The following is a 26,287-nucleotide window of genomic DNA, read 5'->3' as shown; positions in this document are numbered from 1 at the left end:
TGGATAACAGTGATAAGAAAAAAAAGGAAGCATTTATGTATACTTATAACACAGAAAGTCAAGCTTTTGGATAAATTGGACAGTGTTATAGGTATAAAATGTCTGATAGAAGAGTATGGTGTTGAGGCCAGGCACGGTGGCTCATGCCTGTAATTCCAGCACTTTGGGAAGCTGAGGCAGGTGGATCGCCTGAGGTTGGGAGTTTGAGACCAGCCTGGCCAACAAGGTGAAACCCTGTCTCTACTAAAAATAGAAAATTTAGCTGGGTGTGGAGGCACGTGCCTGTAATCCCAGCTACTTGGGAGGCTGAGGCAGGGAAATTGCTTGAACCTGGGAGGCAGAGGTTGTAGCAAGCTGAGATCACATCACTGCACTCCAGCCTGGGCAACAGAGTGAGTCTCCATCTCAAAAAAGAAACAATAAAAAAAGAGTATGGTGTTGAAATGACCACCATATATGACTCAAAGAAACAGAAGGATAAACTGTTGAAGTCCTGTGCTGAAGTTAATGAAAAATGTAAAAAAACACGCCACAAAGCTACAAATGAAGATCTCAATTGTGTATTGAAAAAGTGGATCTGTCAGTATCACAAAGAACACATGCCACTTAATGGTATGCTGATCATGAAACAGGAAAAGATCTATCATGATGAACTGAAAATTTAAAAGAACTGCAAATATGCATAGTTCTTTGGCATAAACTTAAGAAAAAACGTGGCATTAAATTTTCAAATATTTGTAGTGGCAAAACATCTCCTGATCAGAAAGCAGCAGAGAAATTTATTGATGAGTTTGCCAAGATGATCACTGATAAAAATCTCACACTAGATCAAGTCTATAGTGCTGATGGAACATCACTGTTTTGGCATTATTGCTCCAGAAAGACACTGACTTCAGCTGATGAGACAGGCCTTGCAGGAAATCAGGATACCAAGGACAGGATAATTGTGCAGGGATGTGCTAATGCAGCAGGCACACACAAATGTAAACCTGCTGTAATAGGCAAAAGCTTGAATTCTCACTATTTTCAAAGAGTGAATTTCTGATTAGTCCATTATTATGCTAACAAAGGCATGGGTCACCAGGGACATCTCTTCTGATTGTTTTCATAACATTTTGTAGCAATGGCTCATGCTCACTGCAGGGAAGCTGGACTGGATGAAGGCTGCAAGATTTTGTTATTCCTTGACAACTTTTATGCTTATTCTTCAGCTAAAATTCTCATCAAAAGTAATGCTTATTCCATGTGCTTTTCCCCAAATGTGACTTTATTAATTTAGCCATGTGAGAATGGCATCCTTAGATCAATGAAGTGTAAATATAATACATTTTTGTAAACAGCATGTTATCAGCAGTGAACATAGGTGTGGGTGTTTCACATAAAGGATGTTGTATATGCTGTTGCCAATGCTTGTAATGCAGTAACTAAAGACAGTTGTGCATGCCTGGCATAACCTCTGTCCTGCAACTATGTTCAGTGAGGATTATAAACAAAGTGACTTTGAATGATTCTGTATGTCAAATGAGAAAAAAAAAGATGTCTGACCATACATATGCAAAAAAATATACCTTCAGAGTCCATCAGTAAGTTGGAAGAAGTTGATATTGAAGAAATTTTTAACACTGATAATGAGGCTCCAGTTGTTCATTTATTAACCAATGGTGAAATAGCTGAAATGGTTCTGAATCAAGGTGATTGTGATAATAGCGATAATGAGGATGGTGGTTAACACTGTAAAGACGTTGTCAGGGGCCAGGTCAGGCAGGTCTTGTAGGCCAAGGTGAAAAATTTAGATTTTATGCAAAGCACAATGGAAAGCGAGTAAAGGATCTTAAGAGAGGAATAATGTGACCATTAGGTTTTAAAAAGGCCACTCTGATAGCATGGGAGAATAAATTTGAGAGATGCCAGAGGGAAAGCTGGATCCTGGAAGGAAGCTGTTACAGTAGTTTATGGAGTGACAATGATGGTTGCATTAGACTAATGGATGAATTTTAGATAAATTTTTAACTGCAAGATTTCCTGGTTTGTAGATTGGCAGTGAAGGAAAGTAAGAAATTAAAGTTGATACTGAGTATTCTACCTTAGGCCAGCCAGTGGATGGTGGTGCTGATGAGATGGGCACACTCAGAGAGGGGCAGAAGGAAGGACGCGTTTCAGGGTTCTATTTGGACATGGTACCTTAGCGATATCCATGAGACATCTAGGCGGGGATGGAAGACGAATACAGGAAATGTACCTTTAAGGAGAGGCTCGGGCAAGAGATAATAATTTAGGAGTTGTCTGCATATACGTGGTATTTAACGCCAAGAGAAGGGATGAGTTTAGATATGGAAAGAACGTAGAGATAGCAAAGATACTAGGTCATTATAGGAAGGTATGGTCTTGCCAGAGAAGGAAGGCAATATTAAAGGACAACCTCCTTTCAGCATCCTTGGAGCTTGTAACACTCAAGAAACATAAGCATTTAGTCAAACAGAAGATTTTCTGGGGTTGAGGGGGAAACACATTTTTCTTTATTCAAAATTGAAAACTTAGGGAGTTTCAACTTTTGTATGTGAAGTGAGCTTGATCAGCACCAAAAGTGGTGAGGAGAAAAGTGAGTTTCTCAAGTTTTGTAAGAGGACAGGACAAGACAAAAACAGCTTGTGCCCCAGAAGTTCTCCTTGTCTAAGAGCCCACAGCAGGAATGTATAATTGTTAAGAAGCCAGCTACCAAGCCAGCTGTTGAGCTCAGAAAGACAGGTTCAAAGCTCATCTCCACTATTATCAAGGAGAAAGTAGAAGAGAAAAAAATCCCTGAATAAACTTGTTTTCTAAGGGGAAAAATAAGTCATTTTATTTGTATATGCCTTCTACAATATAAGCTTTTATTTCATATGTGTGTGCATATCTATTGAAATAATAAATAATTTTCAGCTAGAAAAATTGTGGCTTTTTTTAAATCAACTAAGGAAATCCCACTTGTATTTTTAAAGGAAAATCTAGGTTATTTGAGATGAGATAAGAAGGCATAAAAGAGATCTTTTACTTTTAACCATAAAGATTCCTTAGATTCTAAGCAATAATTACTTTAATTAAAAATCTCTCTATTTACTTATGTTATAGAAACAGCTCTTAATACATAGCTCCCCTAATCTTAAAATTATTAAGATTAGAAATATCTTTTTTGGAAAACTCAAAAAGAGATGAGAATGGGAGGTATTTACTATTTGGGAACCCATAAAGAACTATTTAATACAACAAAATGGTTTGCATACTAATTAACTGGGAAGTCTTAACACTAACTTTCTAAACTGAAGGTAGATTTTGTCAAAACTCTGCTAACATTTCCCATCAAACATAAAATAAAATTCAAAGTCCTAACCATGGTCTACGAGACCCAATGTTCCTTGGTCCCATTTGCTTCTCAAATTTCCCGCCACTCCCCTTACTCATGCAGCCATGCTGACCTTCCTGCTATTCCTAGAACACATCAAATCAAGCTCTTGTCTCAAAGGGCTTGACAGTTGGATTCCCTTTGTCTGGAAGTTTCTTCCCCCTGAAAGTTACCTGGATCACTCCTTCACTTAAGACAGATCACAGATCTCTGCTTGAATCTCACCTTCAAGAGATCTAAAAGAGTGGCCTTGTCGTTCTCTATGTATTCTCTTACTGTGCTTTACTGAAGTATTATAATTTTCAAAAATGTCGGGTTTGTTAGATGAAAGTTGATTTGAGAGTCCTAGGTGTTATGATTTTTATGATTCCCAGTTTGCAGGATGCTGAAGAGGAAGGTATAATGATAGCTTCCTTGACCTAAATGTCAGTTTGATAAACATGTGTCTACCTTGTAGAAAATAATCTAGTAGATTATTTGAGAGTTACAAGAATGTGAGAATAAAACACTGGTTTTCTCTAAAGAGTTTACTGCTGTCTTATTTGGATAAAACACTTGTTTTCTCCAAAGAGTTTACTGCGGTCATAAGACCAGACACAAATAATTCTCCCAATCAAATCCCTTGTGGGAAATTCTTGTTGTTAGTTGATTTCTAATTTGCCACAACTCAACTTTCCTGCCTTTAATGGTCAAATTTATTTTGATTGGACTTTATAGTAACAACCAAAAACTTACTTGTTACACTGAAACAATACAACTAATCCTGGAACCCTAATGTCCACACCCTTTTCTAGCTAATTGGTGCCACTAAAGTAAAAAATTTGAAAAATGAAAAAGATCGTAATTTCCTTGATGCACCATCAGACAACATGAATCTTCAGAATCAAGCAAGCATTTCTGCAAAGGCAACGTTTTCTCCCAACATGCTTAAGATTAGGCGTGATGAGAATTTGAAAGGGGATTTTAGCACTATGGTTTTGTGGCTTTACCAACAGTTGACCTTTGGCAGGTATCAAGATCATATTATGCTTAAAACAAGGTGGGATGAGATCTTTCTGCAACCTCAGGACTTCCCATTTTTATAAATGTGAATAAGAATTTCTTCCGCCACAGAATGTTCAAGACACAAGGAATTGGAGGTAAGAGTTGATTTTAGGAAAAGGAGGTGAAGTAGATGGCAGGCAAGGGAAGCTTTTATAGAGAAGCCTTCCTTGAGAAAAGTAAGTGCAGATGAGGGCAAGAAACAGTGGCTTCAGAGCTGCATGCTAGTAATGGAAGTCAGCCCCTACCTGGGAAGTAGTGGTAACTTCTGGGACATAAAATCAGAAAGTCATCATACATTTGGATGAAGGACCAGAGAGGAAAAAAATAATTGTCTTCAGTATTAGTATGATCCAAAATGGAGTAAAAACTATTTGCAAGTATATTATTGAAACTAAAAATCAGAGTAGACCTATAAAATTTCCTGTAAGCAGGAATTGGTAAGTGACAATTTGTAACACTATGTCTATTATTACCACATTACAATGTGTGAAATGTTACTGATATTTTTTCCTGTCATTATTTTTCCAAGTATGTGAAACATTTATAGTTGTTTTTATAGGTTCACTTACATGCTAGTCCTCTAATCCAAATTCTTTAACTGAATTTAAGGGGATTTTAGTAATTTTGTTAACTCTGCAGATGCTGGGGAAGGATTGTCGTATAACATGATACAGAATGTGATGAATGCTATTATGTACCTCATGTGAGTGTCTACTGGGTTTTCATCATCTCTGTATCCCTAGAGCCTAGCACAGTTCTCTTGGCAAGTATTGAGAACTCAAAGTCTGTTGAATTGAATTGAAGAAAATAATTAAGGACTATAGGCACTCCTGGAACTTTTGTGGGTAGAGTTTATTATAAATTAGTGCATGGAGTTGCATAGGAGTGGAGAGAGGCTTAATGAGTTAAAACACTGGTTCTGGAGTTAGATAGACCAGAGTATAAATTCTAGTTATGCTACTCACTAGCTATAAAGAGCTCTGAGCCTGTTTTCTCATCTGTAAAGAGGGATAATATTTTTGTTCTAAGATTGCTGTAAGGGTTAAATGAGATGCTGCTAAGGTACTGAGCATTACAGATGGTATATAAAAACAGTTCAGTATATAGTAGGTATTATTACTGTTAAACTTTTTACTGTTATTTTTTATTTTTTCCCAAAGGAGACTTACATTTAGAGATTTAGTGCTAAAATACCTGTTTGAGTCCATTAAATGTTTAGAGACATTGGCTGCTGAGAGTTCAAATCCTGGGCCCTTCCCCAGCCAAACTGTCTTCTACGTTAAGAATAAGACAGTGTAGAAAAGTCTTGGGATGTCAAAAGGTAAATTGAGGCACAGTTAAGCTCAAAAGAATTTATTTGAGCAAATACCGATTCAGGAATTGGACAGCTGTGGTTTGCAGGCTTCTCAGAGGGAATGCAAGGAGAAGGCTTTTATAGGGTGAACAAGGGAGTAAAGCAAAGAAAATATTTGATTGGTTGCAGTTATACAGTTGCTTTATTTGGTCGATTCTCCTGGAAAGTCTCTATGTAAGTTAGGCTTCTGATTAGTTAACCTGGTTTCATTTTTCTTTAATATAGGGATTTATAAGAAATAGCTGAAGTTAAGTTTTGCTTATGTTTGCAAATTGAGCAAGGTTAAGGTCACTTATGAGGTCTAAATGGATTTGTCTGGCCCAGAGATTCTTCAAGCCTGGTCCCCATTATAATTTACTTTAACGGAAATATATGCCAGTTCCTATTGCTGGTGTGTTGGAGCAGGCTGGAGCTGGCTTCAGTCAGCTTGAACTGGTTTGTGAAAGCCAGTTTTGCTCAACTCTGAGTTCGGTGCTCTCTCTTTTGTAGGTTGAAGCCAGCCAGGTGGGAGTAGTTACACCAATGAAATGGAAGAAGACCACAAAGAAGGTTTTCTTTCTTTCTTTTCTCTTACTCCCTCCTTTTGTAGAACTGGATGTTACCTAGTTATGGGCACCCTACTGCTTTCTGTCTTCTCTGTGACTACCTCTGTGGTGGTCTGAGGTAGTAGGGGAATATCAGGGATTCTGATTTGCCATTTTCTAGCAACCAGAACCCACTCTTCCTCCACCCTTACTCCTCGCTGGAGGTGAAGGCTCTTCTGCTTTCCCCTGGTCCTTATGACCTCAGAGTTTCTGATGTCCTGGAGTCAGAAGTGTGGCAATGGGGTTTCTTTAGCTTCCTGGCAAGGAACATAACTTCATGTTTTCAAACAGACCTTTCAGGATAAAGAGTAGAAAAGGATCAGTATGTGCCCTGCTTCTATTTCCCCTTCTGCTATCGTTCATGAGGAACTATGACTTCTCTACATGTTCCAGCCAGTGTTGGGACCTTCCTCCATGTTACACAGAGACTGAGTGGGCCTAGAACAGCCTTTAAAAAATTGTTGCGACTTTTTTACTTGTCTGAAAGAAGAAATTTCCTAAGGAATTTATAAAATACAGTATGTGAAGAATGAGTCATCAGAAACAAAGGCTTGGGATTAATTGTAGAAATCAAATTAAACCCAATAGGTGTTTATTATCATTCTCCAAGGTTTCTTAACTTGAAGGGAAAGAAAAATATCTTCCTTCCTTTTCTGAGAAGGCATTTCATGAATCACAGGGCTCTTTACCAGAATTATTTTGCTCCAAAACCTACAAATCCTTCTCAGAAATTTTCATGGAACATTTTAAGTGAGGGAAGGTTGTAGCATGGAGATGGCTAATAAACAGTGAACCAATTCCTCTGAGCCACAGGCAAAGTTCTACATGGTCTTTCCTTAGATTGGGAATTACAGAAGCTCCATTATACTTTAGGAAAAACAACACTAAAAAGTGGGGGTAATTTGGGGGAAGCTTTGCTTTTAAAGACATCCATAGTGGTACAAGTTGTTCAGATGTTTCTACACTATTAAAATAATAACAAATATTTTTTCACCTGTGATATCTATTATACTTAGAGCAGTGCAAAACATTATTAAGTAATACATACAGTTAATCATCAACATGCTGATTATTTTAGTTAATCATCAACATACCGGGTGCGTTATATTCTACCCATGGACGCTTCTTAAATTTTAGTGCCTGGGTAAGTAAGATGGAAGTGAACAGAGTGAAACCTTACCTCCAAATTCTTGGCTACTTTTAAAGACAGACATGTGGGAAGGCAAAAGGACACAAAAAATGTTTCCTAATATTCCATTATTCCAGAGTTTTGAATGCTCCTTAGCTAATGAGTTTAAAAGCTGCAATGTTACATTAAATTTTTACTGCCATTATGGGGGGCTTGTTTCTTTTACCTTTGCAGAGATTCTCAACCCTCACTGTGCATCAACATCACCAGGGAAATTTAAAGAGCACTAATGCCCCAATCCTATTCTTAAAGATTCTTATTTAATTGGTCAGTAGTGGGGCCTGGGTCATGTTTTAAATATTAAGTTGGTGCAAACATGATTGCAATATTTAGCCAAGGTAGAGAACCACTGAGGCGAAATATTGTCCTGGTCCTTACATGATCGATTACCTTCTAAACATCAAACCCTTTCCTAGCCTCACTTCCCAGCCAGATCGGATGAATCTGTGTGTCAACCAACAAATGACTTTTATCCATGTTCTGGGTGCTTGACCTTATGGAAGGCTAACTTCAGGAGGGTTGCAGTCTAGTTAAGGAGACTACATTTAACCCACTAGCTCATTTAAGGCCAATGAGCTGCTTGAGGTTCTGTATATTTCCTGCTGCAGGTAGGAAAGATGAAAGAGATTTCTTGGAGATGAACCATGAGATGGGCCTTGAAGAATAGATAGCACAATTTAAAAGATAAGGATGGCAAGCTGGTAGCCCAAACATAGAAGTGAGGAAACTGACCTGACCAGAGATGGGAGAGCTTGCAGAACAGCAGTGGTTTATACACAGTTGGCCCACTGAGGGGCACTTTAAAAACCAGGTAAAACTCATAGATACCTCACTCTCTAGGAACTTGGGCACATTACACCCAATTTCAATACCAATTAGTGCAATTTAAAAAGATACAACAAGATTATGTGAGAGAGTGAAAGTTCCTGGGCTGGGAGGCTGAGTGGTCAGGGAAGTCCTCTCTGAGGAGGTGATTCATGGGCTGATACTTGATCTGGCCTAGCAGGAAGCCCACCATATAGGTTCCATGCAAGTGTAAAGGCCAGAAGACAGAAATGAACCTGGGATGCCCCAGAAATCACCACAAAGTTGTGAGCAAAAGGGAGATTGATAGATGAGGTTGAAGAGAAAAGTTAGTCAGTGGGCTCTATTAATCCTGTGTCTTAGCTTTTCAGGTTGTCCAGAGCACAGCTCTAGGGAGTACTGTTCACAGGTTAGCCCATGGGAACTCATGCACCCTGCTGGTAAATACTCCTTCTCTTCAATCTCCTCCTCACCTACTAGTCTGTTTTCCTCTGTGCCTTCACTGAAATCTGGCTTTTCCTGGGCATTATGACACCTTCTCTTATGGCAGCTGCTGTTTCAGTCTACTTCTTTGTCACCATTGTTTTTTGACCGTGGTTCAATTTCTTACTTGAAATCTTTGCTTATGGCCCTTTCTCTATACTCTCCCTTCTGTCCACTGTATTCCAGGACCCACTTCCACCTCCCTGGAACACAAGTTCCCCTTTCTTTCCGTCCCCCGGGGTCATCCTCAGTGACCTCAACATCCACAAGCCTCATTCTCCCTTCTTGACCTGTGTTTCTACTCCAAATCAGATACCCAACAAGGCCACCCTTGACTTCTCATCCCTAGACAGAGTTTCTCTGTAACATCTCTCATGATAACTTCTAAACTGGTTACTTTTCTAATAGACCACATGTATGAACTGTGCTCTGATCCTTCTCTGTGTTTCTATTTGCTTGTCTCTCTCTTTTTGCAAGTTCATTTGTCTTTATCCGGCTTACATATGATGCCCATTCAGACTGAATTTAATGGTAAACCACTCTCCTCTCATTTCTCTTGCCTGACAGACATGTTTCCTAATCCTTGCTCTTGGCCTCCTCACTTTCTGTACTCTTCCCTTATCTAGGTTTGCTGAAGAAAATCACAAACTTACATGGCAGACTCAGTCAACTCTATCTTCTTACTGTGTTTCTACAACCTGGTTTTCAAAGCCATTTTATATTTTTATTCATTTCATGTAGACAGTTTTAATTATGATGGTCCAAAATCTTCCCCATCATGCTCAAAACCTCATCTACACTTGTCTCAATCACATCTCCTGTCATTAATCCATTCATCTATTTAAATGTCAATGCTATTTATTTAGTTATTGGATTAGTCTGTTCTCATGCTGCTATTAAAGATATACCCAAGACTGGGTAATTTATAAAGGAAGAAGTTTAATTGACTCACAATTCCTCATGGCTGAGAAGGCCTCACAATCTGGCAAAAGGCAAATGAGGAGCAAAGTCAATCATGGCAGCTGGCGAGAGAGAGCTTGTGTAGGGGAACTCCCCTGTATAAAACTATCAGATCTAGTGAGACTTATTCACTATCATGAGAACAGCACAGGAAAGACCCACCCCTGTGATTCAATTACTTTCCACCGGGTCCCTACCATGTGGGAATTATGGGAGCTACAATTCAAGATGAGATTTGGGTGGAGACACAGCCAAACCATATTAGTTGTCTAGCTATATCTATTTATTTATGACAAATATATAGTAGTATAATGAATGAAGATCAAACCTCCGACTTTCTGGCAAAAATTTCAGTCAGTCTAAAGTTCTTTCCATCCATGTAGCTCTCTTTTCTCCCTTGCTTTGGCCTTAGAGCCAGAATTTTCCTTCTACGTAGGAGGCTAATGCTTCCATCTTAATGCTCTCTATCCTATCATCTCTTCACTCTCTTTGATTAATTATCTACCCTCTCATAACCACTCCTGTCCATCTTCATTGGCTCCTTATGCTTCAATAATTATAAGAGTAGCTAACATTAATTGAGGGTTTACTGTGACTCAGATCTGAGCTAAGTGCTTCATCTACACAGTTACATTTAATTCTTTCTGAAACTTAATAAAGAAGGCATGATTATCAAAAGCAGAAGGAAACTTAGCATGAAGAGTTTAGGTAAGTTGTCCAAATAACACAGCTGTTAAGTCACAGAGTTGAGATTGGGAACCCAGAGAGTTTGTTTGCAGAGCCTGGATTTGTAACCACTTGATGACACCACTTTGCCTACAAACGTGTGGAACGTTGGCTGGACACTGCTACCCTCCTCTTTGAAGTCTCTAGCTTTCACTAACAGCTTTTTCACTGCCAAACTGACCACAATTCCTCTCCAATTGCATCCTCTAATTCTTCATAGACAATGTGCTCAGGCCTCTGTATTCTTCCTTCAGCCCCATCACTGTATGAAAATTGGCCTCTGCATGGCTGCTAATGATCACATTCGGTGATCTTTCTGTCTTCCTTCTTGAAACTTTCACTTCTTTCCCTTTGAGTCTTATATTTTTCTGTTTCTCCTGCAGACTTTCTGATGACACTTCTTACCTCTTGGTGGATATTGCTGATTCTAGGTCAGGTTGGAGAAGGAGTCTGGATGTATAACCAGTATAACCAGCAAGCCAGTGCCACAAGTGGACAGATCAATATCCCGAGTATAGACTGTAGCTTAATTTTGGATACAAATATCAAATGCGAAGTCTTGTAGCCAGAAGACATTTTGAAGGCTGATTTTTAAGACTAAAGTGATTGGAGATAGAACGTATGCATTCTGCAGTCATTCCCCTTGATTTGACTCTTGGCCATGCCAGTTGTGAACTATGTCACTTTGGGCAAGGAAGACAATTTCCCTTAGTTTCATCTGTGCAAAATAGGTATATTAATACTACTTTAGAGGGTTGTTGTGAGGATTAAAGTAGAATAACTGAGCTACTCAATAACTGTTAGCTCATCTTATAATTTCTTCCTCCTCTTATTTACTCACTAAGTACATATTGAATGCTACCATGTGCCAGGCACTATGTTAGATACTAGGGGTACAATGATGAATCAGTACAGGCAAAATGTAGCCTCATGTAGCCACAGTGCCCTTATATAGCTTACAGTCTAGCTGGGGAGATGGCTGTTAATAACACACATAGCTTTATTTAGATCAAGGGTGTGGATAAGACAGTGGTAGGAGATGAAGTTGTAAAAACGGCATATGGAATATGTGAGATTGAAAGAATTGTGTGCAATAGTCTTCGTGAGAATGATGAAGATCTGAAGCAGTACTTTAGCAGTGAGGATGGACAGAAGGGTTCTGAGACTATTAGGGGATAGAGTTATTATAATAATTTCCCAGGTGTGTTTCTTCTACACCCATGGTGTCCCCAAATTCCAGAGCTTAAGGGGTTAAAAGGGGTTTATGATAGCTTTTCCAGCAACCCAGATGGACAGCCTCTTCTCTTTCGTACCTGGCTTGTCAACCATCACTTTCTATTGGACTTCCCTTCTGCCCGCTGTCAGTGCTTTTCTTACGCTGCGCTGCCCCCTAGTGGAAACTGCAAGTTCATAGCGGCATGGAGTCTTCAGCTGTTAGTGCGACTCTCACATTAAAATATAGTCATGCACCATATGATGTCACGATCAGCAATGAACAGCATATACAACAGTGTTCCTATAAGATTATAATGGAGCTGCCCTATACAGGTGTACCATATTATCTTTTGCGCTATATTTTTATTGTATATTTTTATATGTTCACCTATGTTTAGATGCACAAATACTTACAATTGTGTTACAACTGCCTATAGTATTCTGTACAGTAACATTCTGTATAGGTTTTTAGCCTAGGAGCCACAGGCTATACCATATTAGTAATAGGCTCTACCATCTAGGTTTGTGTAAGTACAGTCTGTGATGTTCCCACAATGACAAAATCACCTAACAACACATTTCTCAGAACGTATCCCTGTTGTGAAGTGAAGCGTGACCGTACTTGTGCATCTCAACCGAGAAGGAAGACACTTAGCTTCCTGGTAACTCTGTGTCTTGGATCTAGGAAGCCTAAGAAAGACTAAAGATAGGGTTAGTATTTTACATAATATTGCTCAAATGGGGTTGAGAAAGCCCTCAAAAGCACTGAGTGACTCTTGCAGAACAACTCCCCATCTTTTCCTCTTCTTCTTTTTGGTTAGCTCTTAGTAAAGACTTTGAGAAGCCTAAGCAGAGAGCTCCTGGAGGTCTATGTTACCAGGCAGGTAACATAGATGAGTGAAGAGAACCAGTGTAATGTGATGGCGAGTGGTGGGGACTGTGGAGAACTGGAGTCACTGCCACTAAGCACCAGTTATTTGGTATCCTACAGGAATATGGGTCCAGTGTTAGCAAAACTTTCTTTTTTCTTTCTTTCTTTTTTTTTTCTTTTTTTGAGGCAGAGTTTCGCTCTGTCACCCAGGCTGGAATGAAGTGGCGCGATATCAGCTCACTGCCGAATCAAGCGATTCTCCTGTCTCAGCCTCCAGAGTAGCGGGGATTGTAGGCACCAGCCACCACGCTCTGCTAATTTTTTTATTTTTTTATTTTCAATAGGGATGGGGTTTCTCCATGTTGGCCAGGCTGATCTCGAACTCCTGACCTCAGGTGATCCACCCACCTCGGCCTCCCAAAGTGCTAGGATTACAAGCATAAGCCATCGCGCCCTGCCAAAACTTTCCATTTTTAGAGAGAAGCTGGAAAGCCAGATTAATACATGAAATATTCTAGTTTTTAAGATGTTGTTATTTAAATATTTGAGAAAAGATAAAAAGAGCTCTAAAGCCACTTGTTTCCAAACTCTTCATGGTAGACCACCAATTTCCAAATGCTTGATGAGTAGTGCTCACTGCTAATCACTCCATTGTTAAATTTTCACTAATTTATGGTAAAATATTTTAAAAAGACAATAAAATGAATTTTTCTATAAAGCTAACTAAATCTACGCAATATAAAGAACTGCTTTCCCCCTGGTGATTATATTCTTACATATTTTGTTAAAATATCCTTCTTTTATCTTTGTATTTGTTAAAATATCTTTTATGAAATAATAGTATGGTTTTAAATACATTTAATTGGAAAAATTAAGAGTTGGTGACTTAACACTGTCTTGTTGCATTTAGTTTTGTTTTACTTATTTTTGAACGCCAAATCACAGGGCATTGCTGCTAGGACAATGGCAAGTCACTGAAGGTTTTATTAAAGCACTATTGTGTTGACATAACCCTGGACTCCAGCAGTGATGTGGAAGATTTGTTGGTTGAGACTAGAGTCCCATAAATAATAGAATATGAAAACCCAAGGGAACTTCTGCCTTACTCCTTCATTTAATGACTGAGGACATTGAGATACAGTAGGGAAGTGAACTGTCCACAGTCACCGGGGGAGGTAGTAACAGAGCCACAATTACATCCTGTTTTTCTAACATGAGACAAGTGTTTCAACTGCCCCAGTCCTTTCTACATCAGCCACACAGTACGCTGAGACACTGAAGTGCCCAACTGTTTGAAAGCTTAGTAAAGGGAAGACTTCAGGATAACAGAATAGGTGATTTGTGAAATTGTGCATTTCTAGTGAAATTTAAAGCCCGTGTATCATGTTCATTTCATTTTTAAGGTACAGAAGTTTGCCTTTAATTGCTGCTGAGTTAATTTTCTGTTAGGATGTTTCTTTCATGAGTAGGCCTTTAGGTTTAAAAGTATAATATAGTTCACTTATTGTGATATTTGGCTATGTTAGAACCTCAATTTATTAGCAAATACACCCACTTGACTTTCCCCTTGATATGTCCCAGTTTCCACAGGTGCTTATGTATCTACCCATACCAAAAATTTGTTTTCTTGTCATTTACTCTGTGTATGTGTGTCTCTGTCCTATTTCCCCACTTGACAGATACATTTTACATGGATAAGATAACATATTTTATTCTCTGGTACCTGTGACTGGCACACAGTAGGGATTTGACTTGATTATTAAAGAATGACAGTAGCAATAATGATAACTTTCCTACACTAAGCACCATCCATATGCCAGATATTACTCTAAATGCTTTTTTAAAAACATCATCTAAAGATTAGTCTAAAAATATTTAGTGTTTGCCTCCCATGTGCCGAGTGCTGTGTTGAATGCTGGGGAAATAGCAGTGAATCAAATGGGGTTTACAGCCTGAACTTCAGTGCCTTCCTTCTCAGCACTGCCTCAAACCTCTCCTGATTCATGCTAGCCCTAAATACATGATTGTACATAATTAAGAAAAGAATTACAGTTATGTCAGTTGCTGTAAGGGAGAGATACTGAATGTTGGGAGTAAGAAAAGACTTCTTGGATAAAATGAAAATTAAATTATGACACAAAGGGTGAGCTAGGTGTTATTCAGATGAAGGGCAGGTGGTGTGTTTTATGCAGAGGGAGTATTCAGGGCAGAGGCCCAGATGGACGGTAGCAAGCATGGTTTGGTTCAACCAAACTTTGAAGAACAGAAGTTGAGAAAGGCTGGAGCAGAGGAGGGAAAGAAGACAAGATCATGCTACCTGAAGTCTTGCTATTAAACTCCCATGGTGCCTTGTGAAGCTCTGTATAATGCTTTTTATAAACAGCATCTAATCAAGTGTAGTTAATCATATAATTTGTTATTTGTATATTATTTGCCTAAAAAACTGTCTTTTCTGCTCTGTTGAGCTCCTTGAATATAGGGTGCTATGTAGGTCTTATTTCATCACTAGTGCTGCCCTAAACTCCTCCCCATATGCTTGTTTTCTATTTTATCTTTAGTAAAGATAAAGATAAAGATAAAGGTATTTCATCTTTAGTAAAGATAAAGATAAAGGTATTTCATCTTTAGTAAAGATAAAGATAAAGGTATTTCATCTTTAGTAAAGATAAAGATAAAGGTATTTCATCTTTAGTAAAGATAAAGATAAAGGTATTTTATCTTTAGTAAAGATAAAGACAAAGGTATTTTATCTTTAGTAAAGAAAATGAATGCTTTTCCAACAGGCCTACCTACCTGTAAGCACTATACATAGTTTCCTTACTGAGTTGAATTTGTAGTATTTCATTTATTTATTCATCCATTTGACAGACATAAGTGTGTGCCAAGAAAACTTAGGAAAATGTAGGAGGTTCCTCATGGGCTAATTCTTGATCTAGACTTAAAGCTAGGCATAACCGAGACCAAAAAAATCTCACCGACAAAGCAATATATTACAATTTTAAAACATTTAAATTTTAATGTATTGGGTTTTGACTTTTTTTCCTTTTTGTGGTTTAATTATGCCAGTATTTCAAAACCTGCTTTTGTTTTTCCCGACCCAGCCCATCTGCCAAGCAGCCTATCAGAATGACTTTGGACAAGTGTGGCAGTGGGTGAAAGAAGACAGCAGCTATGCTAATGTTCAAGATGGCTTTAATGGAGACACGCCCCTGATCTGTGCTTGCAGGCGAGGGCATGTGAGAATCGTTTCCTTCCTTCTAAGAAGAAATGCTAATGTCAACCTCAAAAACCAGGTGAGGTCATGACACGAGTGGAGAGTATAATTGTTCATGGTAATTCTTTTCTCCTTGAATCACTAAAAGTGGTGCATGTCATTTTTTAGATTGCTTGTAGCTCCTAATACGAACAATTATCTTAGCCTACTTTGGAGAAACTGACACATACCAAGGACATTTTATTAGGCTAAACAGCAAAATAAAACATAGTTCAATCAGCAGGCATAATTTGTGATAAATTATGTCTTTTTACCTCTGGTTCACTCATTTGGCTGGATAGAGCTTCTTTCCTTTCCTTCTTCCCCTCTTCATCCTCCTCTTTCTCCCTCTCCCCTCTTTCTCATTACTAACACAGAAGCAATGGCAAAGATTTTTTGGAAAAGAAATGCTGTTTAATTAGTTAGATTTTTACCTGCTATATTAATGTCTTGATCTCCAGAGGATCCTATAGTGTTCTTGTAGAATGAAAGAGTACTATTGAGAAATTTACCAAGGACAAATAAGGTCATGAACCAGAGGTTACTTGAAGTCACACAAAAAGGTATAAAGAATATATTTAAAGATGCAATATTAGCTACTTTGGAGCCTTCAGGACCAAGGAAGAGAAGAATATGTGTGTATTGCTGGGAAAATCCCTGTGGAGCCCTTTCTGAACATCTAGCATTTGCATTGGAGTGAAGGCAATATTTAAATTACACTGAATAAATATTAAAAGTCATTTTTTTGCAATCATTATGACTGTCCTGTACCCACTCATATGCATTCAAGGCGAGAAAACACTGGAAATCCCCCCTTGCCCCTTCTAAGTCATTTGGAGACTAGCTCATCAGGAGTAACAACATATTATCAGAAAATTGATCATTACTGGACTTTTTTATTTGTGCTTACTATTTTTCATTTGGTTGGGATTAAAAGCAAGTCATGCCTGTGCTGAATTGAACAGATATGCAACATTGTAGACTATAATAGGATCTCTGTAGATCACTGCTGTGAAAGCAGATATGTGGAGTTGCGGTGAGTGGTAGTGCCAGAAGACAGATGTCTGTGGGTTCCTGCACTCTTTTTTTTTCTTTTTTTTCTTTTTTAGTTTATTATTATTATACTTTAAGTTTTAGGGCACATGTGCACAATGTGCAGGTTTGTTACATATGTATACAAGTGCCGTGTTGGTGTGCTGCACCTATTAACTCTTTAAGAGATGCGCTCATTAGGAAACTGAGGGAGGAGACGTTAGCTCATGGGCAAGGCTGAGGAGACACTTTTATCTCCACTTTGCAGAAGAGGAGGGCCTCAGCCAGCCTGCTGGGATTTTCTGGTATCATAAAAACCACGAAAAAGACTTTAGTTGATACATTAGATTAATAGATTTTATCAGTAGAAGTTTTTGGTTTGCATTTTCCACTTTCAAATGTTTCTAATATGTTAGCATTTAATATTTGTATTTTCTCCAAATATTAATATTTGTACATTAATAATTTGAACCTGTGATTTCTCATGTCTGAAATCTGTTTATAAATTATTTCCAGAAGCACTAAGCAAACAAAGGCCTTGAAAACAAACAAACAAACAAAAAGCTCTGCTGGAGATTCAGAAGCACAAGCCTATGGATTCTATTGATAGCAAATTAAATTAAAACATAAAGATCCTTGTTTTTGTCTGTCAAACTGACCTGACCAAGATTAAAAAAGAAAACAAATGTTGATCAGAAAGTTTCAGTTATTATTGTCTTATTAGAACACAATTTGGTAGCGCAATATGAAAAGCATTAATACCTTTTATGCCAGGAATTCTATTTTTAGAAATGTAGGCAAAGGACAAATTAGGAAATGCTGACAAAATTTATGAATGAGCAGGTTCAGGAAATATTATTTATAAAAAGGAAAACTTTAAAACTTGAAACGGGCCATGTGCAGTGGCTCATGTCTGGAATCCCAGCACTTTGGGAGGCCAAGGTGGAAGGATAGTTTGAGACCAGGAGTTCAAGACCAGCCTAGGCAACATAGCGAGACCACCCATCTCTATACAAAATAATAACAAGTAAAAAATTATCCAGGTGTGGTGGCACATGTTTGTAGTCCCAGCTACTTTGGAGGCTGAGGTTGAAGGATCGCTTGAGCCCAGGAAGTCGAGGCTGCAGTGAGCTAGGATTGTGCCACTGCACTCCTGCCTTGGTGGCAGAGCAAGATCCTGTCTCACAGAAAAACAAAAACAAAAACAAAACCCTCAAAAACCTTGAAATGTTCAAAAGGCAGGGCTTGGCTAAATACATCAGAGTAGTTCCACTCAATACTAAGCCATGCAGCCATTACAATCATATGTTTAAAAATATTGAATTGCATGGAAAAATGTACATATTCTAAATATACATTTCTGAACTGAAAAAAGCAAGATATGATATTGCACATGCAATATCATTCTACATTTCAAAATTCTACATTTATGCATTTAAGAAGACTGGAAGAAAATACAACAAAATGTCAACAGTTAACTCTGGGCCATTTAATAATGGGCAATTTAAAATTCTATCGTTATGTTCTTCTCTAGTTTCTAAAATTTTTTACAGAAAATATAAATGCCTTCATATTAGAAAAACAAAAAGTGTTCTTATTTAGGTACAGTGCTCGCATAAGTGGAAACTAACCTCCTTTCTTTCTCTTGCACTCCCTCTCCTCTTATTGATTTGGTTGGTATTCCAATTACCACCTTTTGTTTTGCCTTATATTTATTTGTGCGTGTTTCTGTCCATCTTTGATTATAAAGCCCTAAGAGTTCACATCTCCCACAACCCTTGGAAGCTTACATCTATTACCTGACAAATATTCATATATTTGAAGAATAAAATTGAGTTATATGCATTCTTCTAGACTATGTGCATGAAGGAACATGAAAAATAGCCATGTGGTTAAGAGTTTTCCTATGAACAAACCACAAAACGGATAATTGTACACATGGTAGATGATTAAGGGATAACTATCAATTTTCATAGTAAATTCAGTCCTAAGTTTATATCTCAGTGTATCTTTTTTTCCAAAAACTAAATGGGTATGAGAATCTGTCTTCTGATGAGCTCTGCTGTGTACATTTCACCTTTGTTGACTCCCAGGAGCCCTTCCCTAGCTTTTCCTTTACACTGGACCGAGTTCTCTGTTCTGCTCCATGGAAAGCCGCATTCATTAATCAGATGTATCCCACAGGAAAAGATGCCATGGGTACTGGAAAAACAAAAAGCACAAACTAAACTTTTTGAGATGGCCATCTGAATAAATTTTGAATTGAAATGCTTTATTAGTAAAGAATCCTTTTCTTAATTTTTAGAAAGAGAGAACCTGCTTGCATTATGCTGTGAAGAAAAAATTTACCTTCATTGATTATCTACTAATTATCCTCTTAATGCCTGTTCTGCTTATTGGGTATTTCCTCATGGTGAGTACAACACTTGTTAGAGCAAAGGGCAAATGTGGAGATCGATGGTGTGACTCATTGACTCTTGCCAGGCCAGTGAGATGTTGAAAAGAAATAATAACAAAAAAAGCCTTTGGTTTGTATTCTGTAATTGACATGTTCAACATACATCCAATGCTATAATTGAAGTACAGCAAGAAGAAAGGCAGCAAAAATAATTAATCAATGGTAACATAATCCGTGCAATGTTGATTTAGAAAAATAATTTAACCTTAACTAAGACTTTTCTGAAGGGAGCAAAAAAATTCTGAATATTAAAAAACACCCCTTCTAATATTTTTTTCTTCCCTTTTTTAAAAGAGGAGTTTGTGTTTTTCGATTTATTTTTCTGACTTTCTGATTTTTAAGTACTCCTCTGGTGGTGTGTTGAAAAACAGATCCTAAGAGTTTGCATCCAGAAGCTGACACACACAGAAGATACTTGTTGAGAATTTAAGCCCATTTACATCTTGATTAATTTCTTTATGCTTGGATGAATCTTGGCAGACAGCAATTTTCTTGAATAAAGAAAGATGTAGTTGGTATAGGAATGCAGTCATATGAGGAGTAGAAGATGAAGCTTGAGCTGGTTTTTGTTTTTATTTTCCCAATAGGGTAACAGATCTGCTCTGACTTACTCACTTTTATCCATCTGGTTTCCTTTGTGCCCAGTTCCACTTCTCAGACGTGACTCAAGAGATGCATAATTTACTCTAATTAAATGACCAAGCTCCCTCCTTGTTGTAGCTGGTAAACTGTGAATATTGGTTACACCTGTTAACATAAGCCCCAGAACAAGTCTGCCAGTCAAAAATGTTATTATTTCATTGGGTATTTAAATGCTACAGAATTTGAGGAACTATAATTAAACATGATAATGTTGATTTTTATATTTGGACTTATAGGAGAGAGAAAAGAACTTTAATTCACTAATAAAAATATAATCTGCTCATATCCTCGAAGAATTCTTTAAAAATTCATTGTGTATTTAGCACATAGCATTTAAATATATGTATTTTGGGGGCAGGGAGAATCTGTTATTTATTTACAAACCTTTTTAGGGATTCTAAAGATAAAAATTACAACTGTGATTAGAAGGCTCATTCAGAATTTATTGACACACAACTCTGCTTTCTAAGATGGTTCAATGTTTAGAGGCTGGAGGATTGGGTAAAAATACTAATCGTAATGAATAGCTCAGCTCTAGTTTCATGTACATGCAATTTATTAATGGGGTCTAAAGTTGTAAATTTGTGATGAATTAAAAAATAAGTGACATGAGAGGAAATGATAGGGGAGGAGACAGGAAAGCATTGGGTTATTTCAGAGAAAAGTAGGCAGAGAAAGGCAGTTTAGGAGGTGACACAAGAGGGAAGCCTAAGGAGAGAGAACTGGATGGAGCGCCCCAGGTGATGACAGGGTTGAACTCCAGGGCTATACCCAGCTGAGCAGGGAGAGCTTTGCCTCTTCAGGAAACTGGAAGTTGGGGAAGACTCCAACAGGCTTGTGGTCAGAAGCTCAGGGGACTGGGAAGGAAAAGTGAATTCTGAGGAGTCCTAGTTCAATTCGTTAATTTGCTCAATTCTTTAACAGATGTTTATTATGGACCTACTATGTGCCAGACGCTGTGCTAGCTGTTAGGGACACAGTGATGAACAAAATAGGCATAGTTTTTGACCCCATGAGAGTTAGAGGGTGGTGGGGAGAGTCATTAATCAAATGGCACAAACACATGTAAAATTACCATGAAGCAGGTGATACAGAAAGGCAACTGGTGTTAGGATAGCTAAAAAAAGAGGGATTTCACCTGGTCAGGTGGGTCAGGGAAAGCTTCTTGGAGAAAGATGGACTTGGGCTGATGAATGAAAGGTGACTATGCCAGGCAAAGAAGAGAGGGAGCAAGCTTCCAGGCGGAAGGAACTTCCTGTGCAATGATTCTCTGGGAATGGAAGACTAATAAAGGCCAATGTAACTAGAACAGAGTGAGCCAGGAGGCACAGAGTGAGAGAGAGGCCAGGGCAGGGCCATACGTGGAGCCAAAACACACGGGGCTTTGTAGGTCATGCTGAAGAGTTTACTTATGTCCTCAGAGCAATGGGAAGTAATTGCACAGCTTTGAGCCGGGAAGGGAAAGACAGGTACTAGGTCCCATCCTCAGTTGAATTAGGTAGGTTTGGGATGGGACCTGAGAAGTACATTTCTAAGGTTCTTAGGTGTCAGTGCCGCTACTTCAGGACCACAGTCTGAGAACCTGGCTTTAATTAATTGATATTAGAGTGGGTGAGAAGCTGGGGGAAATTTTAGGCATGCATAGGAGTGTTGGGATTAAAATGAAGCCTATTGATTAAATAGTCTCAGGCATAAATTGGAGAAACTATTTGTAAATAAGCATTTCTTATAATTACCATTTGTAATAGGTATCAAAGACAAAGCAGAATGAGGCTCTTGTACGAATGCTACTTGATGCTGGCGTCGAAGTTAATGCTACAGATTGTGTAAGTTTATATTTTTAGCCATTTTGAAAAAATATTCAAAATGGTATTTGTAGGTAGTGTATTTGTCATCTGTACAGTTGCTTGCTTAATTATCCTAGACAATTTTACATTTAGTTTTCTTTTATTTTCTCCTTTTTTTTTCCCACCGACAGGCAACCTTGAGGTTACTTATATTCTTCTGAACTCATGGGAATAATACCTCTATTTATTATAAAGCATTTTTAAAATAATTGGCTTTAATGTTGTTGAGATGTTAAGGAAAACTAAGGCTCTGATAACAAAATACCAGCCATAATAGTTAAGAAGCTGGAGTGAGAATGCCCATGAGTAAGTCTGGGCTTGCCACTTTTTACTTCTATGAGTTTGAGCAAGTTGTAAACTTATTTTACTCTCAGTGTCCTCATCAGTAAAATAGGGATATGGATAATACTTATCTTATCGGGCTTGTTCATGTAAAGCACTTAGCACATGCTTAGAATGTAGTAAGTGCTCATTGAATGGCAACAGCTGCCACGGCAGCCAAAATCCCAACCCACTGATGAAAGGCCCCGTGTGTAAACTAAAGATAGATAAGACAAAGGTCAAAGGAAAATCCCACTGATGGTAAGAGCAATGATAACAACAGTAGCAGCATCCGCTCACTTCTTCCTGTTTATGAGCATAAGATGTTGTTTTCACTTTCACCTCTCTGCTCTTGCACTCATCTTTCTTTCTCAATGATCACAGGAAGACAAAAGTTTATTTCTATGGTGTTTTGCTTATGGCGATTGAATAAAATTTTGGATTCCCAGTTCCTTATTGAAAAAGTAGGCAAGTGGAAATTTGATTCCAAAATACTAACATTCTATTTGTGATGCCTAACATATTTTACATGTGTGCACATCTGTGTGTATTACCATTGTTTTATGATAGAGACCATGGCCCCATTCCTGTTTCTATCAATTATTTACATCATTTCGGTTTTGCCTATGCTGGTATCATGTTTAAATGCAGGCAGTTGTGTGTGTGCGTGTGTGTGTGTGTGTGTGTGTGTGTGAGAGAGAGAGAGAGAGAGAGAGAGCAAAAGAAAATAACTTTATGAAATTTATATTTTCCTTTTATTTCAAATAGAACTTTTGGATAAATTTGTATTGACAGTTACTGTGCATTACCATTTCTTTAGATAGCTTTGAAATATATTAAGTAAGAGATTATTAAAGATGAAGTTAAAAGTTTGTTGGAGGTTTTTCTTGGTCTTTTCATTTAAATTCAATAGATTTAAAATTCGTGCCGGTGACCAAAATTTCTCTAGGATATTTTCCCGGCTATTTATGTGTATTTCTCTCTCGAGATAGAGATATTGCATTCCTTCAGCTAGGCACAGTGGCACTAGCCTGTAGTCCCAGCTACTTCGAAGGCTGAGATGGGAGGATCACTTGAACTCAGGAGTTTGAGACACATGCATGTATGCACACAGACACCACTTCTAATACCAAACATTTTTCAAAAACTATCTGAATATTAAAATCTACTTTCTAGGTAAGACAGTGTTTTGTATTTTTGGATAATTAGACCCTATTTCACATGACAAAATTCAGAGCCAGAACTTCCATTTGTCATGCCACCACTTAATAAAAATAAATAATTGCAACATGATCTCCTATAATTTTAGAGGTGTTTCTAGGGAATAGGATCCAGAGCTAACTCTGTCTTGATAGCCAAAGATACTATTTCTTCACTTACCAGCACCATGGTTGCTTGGCTACTTTTCCAAAGGCCAAATTTTGGACACTAATGCCCTAGCTCTAATTTTTTTGACCTGTAGTGTTTTAAATTAGTACCAACAGAGTAGATGCACTAGCTTATAACACATAATATGAGCTATAACAAATCACGTTTGGGAGACGTCTCTATAGAACTGCACTGATCTTGTAGGTGTCCTGCAGCAGCAAGAGCACCCGACTTCTTCAGTAGGAATCATCATCAAAACCATAGAGGATAATATTCATGTAAAGGGCCATGTGGAGACTCTTTAAGGGAAAAGATGGTGACATGATCAAGGTGATGATCACCGAGGCATATAGCATGCTACAAAGAAACTTTGGCACTCTTCAGCCTCAGCTTTTTATAAGTTGCATTCTTTAGTTTAGAACAGAAAATGAAAAACAGAAAGGCATAGATAGAAATAGTTGTCTATCAATGGTTTGCAGACTATTTTTCTGCTTAGTTGCCTACTACAAAGTGTGAAAAGGATTTGCCAATGAAGCCATATGCTATGGTCTGTGGAGGGCCCGACTTATGAGCTGAAGTTTTGGCCCTTTGTGTTTCAGTATGGCTGTACCGCATTACATTATGCCTGTGAAATGAAAAACCAGTCTCTTATCCCTCTGCTCTTGGAAGCCCGTGCAGACCCCACAATAAAGAATAAGGTAAGGGAGGGTGGACCGTGGTCTGAGGTTCCTCTAGCAGCAGCATCTTCTAAACTAGGCCTTATGTTGAAGTAAATTATTTGCCTCTGATGTAAACAACAGTAAAATTAATCATCCTCATTAAGGAATGAAGTTATCCTATTACTATTAGGACTGACTGCCTTTTAAAGCCCTTGCCAACCCAGAGAGTCAATTGGTCTAAGCTATTTACAAGATCTTGGGCACTCTATTGGAAATAACTGTATATTTTTCCCCCCTCAGCATGGTGAGAGCTCACTGGATATTGCACGGAGATTAAAATTTTCCCAGATTGAATTAATGCTAAGGAAAGCATTGTAATCCTTGTGACCACACCGATGGAGATACAAAAAAAGTTAAAGACTGGATTCTGCCTTCATTTTAGACTGTTGGTCTGTGGGCCACTTAACCTGGATGCCACCATTTTATGGGGATAATGATGCTTACCATGGTTAATGTTTTGGAAGAGCTTTTTATTTATAGCATTGTTTACTCAGTCAAGTTCACCATGGCTGTAATCCTTCTAAGGGAAACACTAAAGTTGTTGTAGTCTCCACTTCAGTCAGAAACTGATGTTTCAGCTAGGCACAGTGGTACATGCCTGTAATCCCAGCTACTTGGGAGGCTGAGGTGGGAGGATCACTTGAACTCAAGAGTTTGAGAGCAGCCAGGGCAACACAGTGAGACCCTGTCTCAAAAAAAAAAAAAAAAAAAAAAAAAAAAAAAAAAAAAAAAAAGAGCCCTGGTGTTCCAAACTCAGTCTTTCCTGAAGAAGAGGATCTGAGTTATCTTTTCAAAAAGCGTTCTCCCTTCCCAGTTGTATCACTCTTATAAAAAGACTGTCCAGTCTATGTCATGCCCTAGGAGACAAACTGTTCCTCCCAGCCCCCTTTGAGTACTGAGCAGAAGAATCAAATTATTAAATATGTATGTTTGTATAGAATGGTATGTGTATGTGTGTGGGCTTAGAGATTCACATGTAAATATTCCTTTGATGAAGCAATTTCAATAAAAGCATCTATCAAGTGTCAGTGGTGAGTGTGTTTACACCACAAAAATTGGCAAATTGACAAGAGTTAGTTTTTTTGTTTTTTTTACTTTCCATAAAGTTCGTTTACCAGCATACCACTAGAGATTTCGGTTTACAAATAAAAGCCATCTTGGTTTGAGCAAGACTATGCAACTATGAAAATGTTCGTTTAAAAAAACTTCATGATCCTTTTGTAAATACAAGGTGGTTACCAAGCTTGTCAGTTTTGTTTATTTTATTAATAAATGTAAAATATTATTGTAACTTATTTGGATAAAGTTCTTCAAAAGAAACAGAGCTATATGATGAGGTAGGATCTGGATTATTTGTCTAAGTGAGAGATTGTGAATATCAAAATATGTGTCTCACTTCCTCTGTGAATGAGACAGAGTAGAAATAAATTCACTTTAAAAGTATGATTGAATTTTGACAATCAAGACTGAATCTCACATAGCTGCAGACAGGGACTAAGCCAGCCTCTCTGTATGTGGTAACAAGTACAGTCTAAGAATGAAAGATTTACCATCCTTGAAAGCTCTAATGAAAATCAAATCCAGCAATATATATTCAACTGTGTATAGGGCTTTAAGAAACTTATTTTACGAAGGAAGTAATAGTGTGTAGATATAGATTCTGAAGTCTTTAAATGTGTCTTAATAAATTAAGATTCACTGGCATTGAGCTGAGCTACCAGGTGACCCTTGGGGACAAAAAACCCACACAAGTGAATTTCACACACCAGTATACATTCAACAATATACTTTTGACACATACAAACCTTTGATTTGGTTTCAGAGATTTTTGCAAAATAGTACCAATGTAATTTACAACTGTCATCTTTGAAATTGTGTAAAAGTGGAATAATTTTCTGAAGAAATAAATCATGGTTTGTGAATGAGTTGCAGAGACTGTCTGATATTAACTTTGTTAAGATTAAAGGATAAAGTATATGACAATTTGTTTCATCATGCTTATGACATTATGCAATTTTCTCCCTAGCTTTTAATTTTT

General features: G+C 37.8%; 1 protein-coding gene across 1 annotated transcript in view; it reads left to right on the top strand.

The window, feature by feature from the left end:
- Positions 1-26,180, top strand: part of ANKRD22 (ankyrin repeat domain 22) — a 30,525-nt gene extending 4,345 nt beyond the window's left edge. Inside the window, exons 2-6 of the mRNA XM_024253851.3 lie at positions 15,711-15,902; positions 19,200-19,307; positions 21,743-21,820; positions 24,130-24,228; positions 24,490-26,180. Coding sequence (XP_024109619.1) covers positions 15,711-15,902; positions 19,200-19,307; positions 21,743-21,820; positions 24,130-24,228; positions 24,490-24,567 — 555 coding nt within the window. The 3' untranslated portion in view covers positions 24,568-26,180. The remainder of the gene's footprint in view (positions 1-15,710; positions 15,903-19,199; positions 19,308-21,742; positions 21,821-24,129; positions 24,229-24,489) is intronic.
- The last annotated feature ends 107 nt before the right edge of the window (positions 26,181-26,287 follow it).

The sequence above is a fragment of the Pongo abelii genome, chromosome 8 (genome assembly GCF_028885655.2).
Source record: "Pongo abelii isolate AG06213 chromosome 8, NHGRI_mPonAbe1-v2.0_pri, whole genome shotgun sequence".
In the NCBI taxonomy this organism is placed as follows: domain Eukaryota; kingdom Metazoa; phylum Chordata; class Mammalia; order Primates; family Hominidae; genus Pongo; species Pongo abelii.
This window is presented reverse-complemented; position numbering and strand designations above follow the sequence as displayed.